Source organism: Alligator sinensis, unplaced genomic scaffold (genome assembly GCF_000455745.1).
Source record: "Alligator sinensis unplaced genomic scaffold, ASM45574v1 scaffold56_1, whole genome shotgun sequence".
Classification (NCBI taxonomy): domain Eukaryota; kingdom Metazoa; phylum Chordata; order Crocodylia; family Alligatoridae; genus Alligator; species Alligator sinensis.
The window spans coordinates 5443-12752 of NW_005841960.1; the positions used below are offsets into that span (position 1 = coordinate 5443).

A 7310-nucleotide genomic window follows, 5' to 3' on the forward strand; every position below is an offset into this window, starting at 1 on the left:
TATGGTCCATTAGCAACTTGTAGACATTGTATATTTTTTCCATTCTTTTGCTACAAACAACTGAGAAGGCAACGAACTGCTGCTGTTGTGGTGTACCCAGCACTTGGCTGGAACAGCAATTTTTTAATTGTTATGCTTCCAAACCTTATGCTTCCTCCTTAAACTTCTGACATGCATTCACCCTCCCCTGTTATGCTGTATTGTACTTCGTCATAAGCATCCTGTCATCCACAACTGAATATGGCTTTTCAACAGCATGTTCTCAGGTAGACTAATGTTTAGGGGAATATTTATCAGTTTGTTACTGGAGTACATTTTTTATTGTTTAGTTACTTAAATAAACTAGAAAAGCACTTCAGCATCTTACTGAATACATTTTTTATTGTTTAGTTGCTTAAATAAACTAGAACAAATCAAGACTCTTGCTTAAAATAGACAAGTCTAATCATTTGGTGTATAAGCTGCATTTTGGAGAAATGGAGACTTGCTTCAAAATGGCAAAAAAAAAAAAAAAAAATCTTGCTCAAGTGGTAGCACTACTACACAAAAATATCTATTATTATGGATTACGTTTAACTCAGGAATGGGTTGAACGAGGAAGAAGGTTTTTATTGTTATGACAGCTCAAACAATTTTCCAAACACCTTTTAGTCAAAGGTGACAGAGGTTAAAAATGACTTGGAGAGCTTCAGTAAGATGCTGAAGTGTAGCCTTAGTATGAAGAGCCTAGCTCCTTCCTGATGCTGGAATGTGGAAGATGCTAGAATTCTTCCTAGTAGGGGTACACCCAAAATGCTTGCTTGGTGGGCTCTAGTTTTTAATTATTGCACCCTTTTTTTCCCCCCAGCACACCACAGTCACTGAAGAAGAGGCCTTTTTTCCTTTTTTTTTTCCTTTTTTTATTCTTTTTCCATCCAGCAATTGCTGCTGCTGGATTGAAGAAATAGGGTCTGAGGAACAGGGTTGTTCTCTTGCCTATGATTAATCTAGGACTAGGTGCATGCTGTTCTCAAAGAGTAACTTGAAAGTGATTGTTCTTAATTTCAGTGCTTAGCCACACTTCCAAATGTTAGATTGAAACTCGCCCATCTGGTTAATTTCACTGTAGCCTTGCTTAGAAAAGTAGCAGCAGCAGTCAGCGGTATTGAAGCCTATTGCTACATTGATTTATATTTGATTACGTTTTGGTAGGTGATCTTTAAGCTGTGAAGATTAAATGAAAGTTAAAATTTTGCAGTTGCTGTCTTATTCTTCAGTTCTCTTTTGGATAAGCTTGTCAGGTTGAAGGTGCCCCCTGCCCCCACACACATTCCTACCATCCTGGCTAATTGTGGGATATGACGAGAGCTGGTCAGACATTTTGAAACGAAAATGTTTATTCATTTTGCTTAATATATTCATTTGTAATGCCTTGAGAAAACTTTGTGGGGGTGGCACTCACCATAGTGCGGGAGAAGTAATCCAAGGTAAGTCCTCACAGAAGACCTAGGTTTTCTGAGGACTACTCAATGGCAGGATCCCTGACTTAGGCCTCCTCTACATTTTACCTTTATTGTGCAATTAACTGAAACCAGCTACCTGTGCAAAGTAGCTGTCTCCTTGAAAATGTGCATTAACTTTATAGCTGGTTGCTATCAGCTTTAATTTGCAGGTGTAGCAAGGAATACGTTGGGTGATAGCAGTCGGCTGAACCTCTGGCATCCCAGGGTGCATTACTTTACTTCCAGTGTAAGCTTTTCTGAAAGAGCTCTCTCAACTGGTCAGCAGTAGCAGGGGAAGCTGTTAATCCTCCTTCCCTCCTCCTGATAGCCTGCCTATGCACTTGTAGCTGTGCACATGGCATGATGTCTTTCTTCATCATGTAAGGAAAGCAGTGTTGCGATTTGAATGATGCCTATAGGCACCCTTAGGGGCAGACCCACCAGGTAGATTTCTCTAGAGCTTCTTTGTCCTCTACTGTGAAACTGGCTACTTTAGCTCTAAGTGAAGCCACTGATTCTGAAATTCCAGAGCTGATCAGTTACATTTTAAAGTTCTTGTCAATTTCACATCTCCTCCTAATAATTATGAAACTGGCAAGAATTCCAGTTTCCTCAATTTTCAGCTTGCAAGAAAATAAAAACAATCTTGTTTTTTTTTATCTGAAACCAAATTTTAAATAAACTAGTTTTCTTGTGAATTGTCCCTCCCAAACTTTTTTTCCCCGGTCACTTGGTCACATGGAACAAGTTGCTATTTAGATTTTTGTATAGAGAGAACTGTTAACTTGATCTCTTTATCTTGAAGCTGAGACTGGATTTCATGCAGTTGTGTTGTTTCTGAGATGTGATTGTTTGATTCCAGCTGTTGAGGAGTCAGGTTCATAAAACTGCACTGACTTCCATCTTGTAGCTTGCCATCCTGTCTCTTTATACAAAATATTATTAAAGAACCATGTGTTAACTCTTGTATCACATATTTACTGTGCATTAGGTTTTGTGAAATCTCTGAGTTCTTCATTATATAGCTCTACTATGGCAGAGTCCATCTTGTAACAGCTGGAGAACACTTTAAATTATTTTCTCTCTGTATGTTAGAAATCAGTTTCCCTCCATCCTCAAGGGTCCGAATACATTTGGGCAGCTCCTTTGAAGGTTAGGAGAATAAACATGACCTAGAGCAGTTTTGTCCTCCATACTGTGTTTAAGTGTTGACATCACTTTCTTTTGAAATTTCAACTCCTGGCAATTACACTTTTGTTTTTCAGTTCTTAATTCAGCTTCTGTAGAGGCCATACGTGGTTAATAATGGGTTAAATGTCTATTAAATTCATATTTGTCAGAATGATGACAGTTTTCTAGAGTAACGTTGATTTGAACATAGGCTTATATAATAACTCTTTGCTTGCTTTCTGAGCTGGAAAGCTGGATAAAATTTTTGAATGCATCTTGAAGAGGGGATGACTTCATTAGATTTAATGAGGTATGTTTTGGTGAGAGTGGAGTGTGTTTGTAAAATAAAACCTTTGTTTTCTTCTATTACAGGACAGGAAAAGAAGGCCAACCCAGGGAATACTATACTTTGGACTCTATCTTGTTCCTGCTTAATAATGTGCACCTTTCACATCCTGTTTATGTCCGGCGTGCTGCAGTAAGTAAACCACATGAAACTTAGTCTATTTTTTTTTAGTCTTAAATGTGTTTGAAGATTGCTTAGTAAGTGCGTTAGTATTTTCAAGAAGTTATGGTAGCACCTAAAAATTGTTATTAGAGTACTATAGTCTGATTGAACATACTTCAGTACAGTAGGTTATTTCCTGATAATTATTCAGCTACCACCAAGGTATGACAGTTATTTTAATTGCCGTAAAAAAGTGACTTGCTAGTCAGCCTCTAGCATTATCCTTTCTGCTCATCACCTATGTAAAGCTGTTACTTAGTTGTTGCAGCCTAGTGTTATATTAGATAAACAAGTATGTTCAATCATCTGCACTCCAAAAAATTACTTTCTTCTTGCATATATAGGAACATATCCTGTGTCTTCCCCTCCAGTCCCCTGGAAGTAATTTTACTTTTCTGCTTGCTGTCCTTTTAACACAGGGGTTGTCATTAAACTCACTTAACTTAAGGACTTTTGGTTAGCTGTTGCAAACTGGGTCAGCACCCTCACCCTCTCCGGAAAAGATTTTGTTGTGTTGTCTTTACGCCCTTAAGTAGGAGCTATTTGGTATAATTAAATATCTGTAAGATGCTTTCCTTGTATTCAGGTTGGTAGGAAAGCTAAACAGTGAAATTTGACGAAGAACATGCTGTTGATTCGTTACTTCGTGCCTCATCTGAAGAGGCATCAGTAACTGAAGTACTCCCAAGCTGATTTGTAAAAGTTTAAATTATCTTATTTAAAACTATCAAAACAGTGTCTTTTCCTGATGCTTGTCCCTTAAGCAGATTTTATTTGGTATGCAGAACCAAATGAGCATATAAGAAGGTGACTTTTAAAGCATGGTCTAAGGGCAGGTTTAACAACTTACCATATTTTTGCACATATACCCTGCCCATGGGTATAAGCTGCACCCATGTATAACCCGTGGAAAATTGTATTTTTGTAAATAAGTCCGTGTATACGCCGCACCCGTGTATTCCCTGCGGTGGCGCATACACATGGAGGTGGTGCAGCCTGGCCTGCCCTGGCAGCGGCAACACAGCCCGGCCTGCCCAGACCCAGCGGGGAGGCGGTGCGGTGCAGCCCGGGTCGCCCTGGCCCCGGCCCCCTGCGGCGGCGCATAAAATCGCGTATACCCTGTGGGATATATGCGCAAAAATACGGTAATTGTAATTCGCTCTGTGTGATATAATAGGAGAAATACAAATATTTTTCACTCAAAATTTAAATGAATTGAGTTGTGTCCAGTGAAAATTTAGGGTCAAATATATACTCTTCACTTAACTCGGTGATTATTAACTGTAGTGTCCTGAGAACTTTTTATCAGTGCTGTAGGTCACCACACAATGTTAACACTGTTAGGTGTACAAACATGATTTGCAAGATGAACATGGGGATTTCAAAAGGAATCCATAGTATAAAAAGTATGCTGACCTGTTGGACTTTTTCAGAGTTCTGTCCAATAGAAGACTTGCTCTGTTTTTTCTTCAGTTAAAAAAAGAGTGGGGTGGGAACCAAGAGTTGGTATTTTCCTTGGGGTGTCTTGAGTCAAAAAAGGGTTCAGAACCACTGACTTTTAATCCCTTAATGTGCTTCATTTAAAAGTTTTAAAAACAGGTAGATTAGCATTTTTCCATAGGTCCCTTGATATACTGTATGCAAAGAGTTATAGAGTTATTCTTGCTCAGTTTGGCCAGATTTGAATATTTGACTGTGAATAACTCTAGACTCCTGGTCTGGGTAACCATCTGAGAGGTCTGATACCTGAGTTTTTGTCCCTGCTCCAATTAATGTTTTACACAAGTGAAGCAGCTTGCCTATAATGGGTTGAGAACTCCCCTCAACTTATACCTTAACTTGTTTAGGTTCAGACATTCTCCAGGCAGGTAGGATATGAGAGCCTAATCCGCCCAAACAGAGAAGCTGTTGGTACCTCAGTCTGCCTTACCATAACACGCATCTTTACCACTGACTGGGCTCTTAAGTAGCAGGGGGCACTATTAGCATATTTTTCTTTCTCAGTGGCTTTTTGGAAAGTGCCCTATATCTAACCTCTTATTTAGATTTTTTTTCAATTAAAAATGCTCATAATGAAAATGAAGTATTTTTATTTCACATTAAGAAATATTTCCTCCCTCTTCTTCCCCACCCTCCCACTGTTTTCCCCAGGGGAGGGAGTAGTGGTGACACCTTTTGGGGTTAAGGAAAACTAAATTTTTTACAGTATTTTTGGTAGGTAAAAAAAAAATCTAAGTTATACATGCAGATAAATGATCAATAATGTGTGTCCAGCAAAGTTTAATAATTACCTGGCACTTTATTTTATAGCATTCATAGAACGTTCCTGTAGCACTTACAACTCTGTGCGACATGGAACCACTGGTTTTCTTTGTTTTGAACGTGTTTGGGTGGGCTGGGGAAGAGATCTAATAACTTCTTGCTCTGGTTTAATATACAGCTTGCTGTTTCATTGTGCCAGAAACCATGCCAGGAGAGAAGTCTTGCTTCTTTACTTTTTATGGACTAACTTGCTCCCTGATGATTTTACACAGTCTATCCATTTCATATGCAAAATGCTTAAGTTGAAATATTTTTAACAAAATTGCCATTGATCCTTTTATTCTGATATAGGATCCCTGGGGCAAACAATGAGAGAAAAGACTTTGGATGTAGATTACAAATGTGTGGTTCTCTCTTATCTCATATTGCCAGCAAGTGTCTCACAAATTGTTTGCACGTGATTCTAAAGTTACTAGTAAGTTGTCGTGTTCCTCAGTCTTCAACAGGTCTTTGTTACCCATTTGTTACTAAACTGTAGAGTGAAGGGTTTTTGAACCCGAAAGCTTGCTTAATAACTATTCTCCAACCATTTGGGTTGGTCTAATAAAAGATATCAAATTCACCCAAGGAACCTTGTCTACCTATATCCTTAGACCAACACGGCTACAACCTAAACCCCCTAAACTGTAGAGTAGCTTTTTAATCTTCAGGTTTTGTTTTAAGAGGCTTCACATTTAGCTTCATACATATCCTGATATTTTTGCATTTGTACTAAGGTAGACTACTCTGGCCAGTATTTGCTCACCAATAATTGCAATTTTTTTTCTTTCCCAGACTGAAAACATTCCTGTGGTACGAAGACCTGACAGGAAAGATCTGCTTGCATACCTAAATGGCGAAACATGTGAGCAAAGTTCTTTCTTTAATATAACTATATAGTGCATTTCATGGTCTCATATTTTAAGGAGTGTGGGAGGGTGTTAAAGCTGATGATGGGACTGAATGTGTCCAGCCTGATCGAGTGATCTCCCAGTTTTTCTTCCACCTCTTTGTTCTAAAGCTTCACTCAACTCTGTCATTAGCAGGGATCCGCGTTTTCCATTTGCTGCAGGAAAATGCAGATTTTCCTCCTTCTAATGGAGAAAATCAGGGATGGAGAAAAATGCGGGAGACTGCAGGTTTCCCTTTGTGGGCGGTCAGAAGTCCAGCCTGCAGAGGACTGTTTGGGGCTGGGGGGAGTGGGACACAGGTCAGGGGTTGCCATGTGCATGCATGAGGCAGTGATGGAGAGCAGCTCCCGCAACTCCTTTCAGGTAAGTCTATGAGGGAGGGAAGGGGGCACAGGTGGCATATTGGGGTGGCGGGAAGCACAGTTGATGTGGTGAGTGGGCATGTGTCCTCCCAGATGGAGGCTGCAGTTGGCCTGGACCAGCTCTGGGCAGCAGATGCCTCTGGAGCCCAGTGGGTGGGACCAAAGTGGGAGGGAGTGCCACACCACCATGGCCACCAAAGTGAGGCATCCCCTGCCCACCTGGCAGCAGTGAGGGGCACAATTCTGCACCACTTTTGCTGCCATGACTCACCATGGTGGCATGGCATGCCTTCCTGTGATGGGTCCTGCCAGCTGGCGCCTCCTACTTGGAGCTAGTCTGGCCTGGCTGCAGTCGCACACTCTGGGGGGGCTGTGGGTCAAGAGTGAGGGGCACCCGCAGGGTCAGGGGCAGGATGTTAGCATATCAGGGCTGCTCAATGCCACAAAGCAGCGAGGGGAGTATGGCCACAGCTGGACCTGCATCCTGGTGAGCAAAGGGGGCAGGAAGAGCTCTGATTTGTTGCATGATAAAAAACAAACAAACCCCCCCCCCCCCCCGCCACCCCCCCACCACGAC

General features: G+C 40.9%; 1 protein-coding gene across 1 annotated transcript in view; it reads left to right on the plus strand.

The window, feature by feature from the left end:
* Positions 1 to 3021: 3021 nt before the first annotated feature.
* Positions 3022 to 7310, plus strand: part of CDC73 (cell division cycle 73) — a gene marked incomplete at its 5' end in the record, with an annotated part of 176600 nt that continues 172311 nt past the window's right edge. Inside the window, 2 exons of the mRNA XM_006020589.3 lie at positions 3022 to 3129; positions 6256 to 6325. Of these exons, the coding sequence (XP_006020651.2) occupies positions 3022 to 3129; positions 6256 to 6325 (178 nt within the window). The remainder of the gene's footprint in view (positions 3130 to 6255; positions 6326 to 7310) is intronic.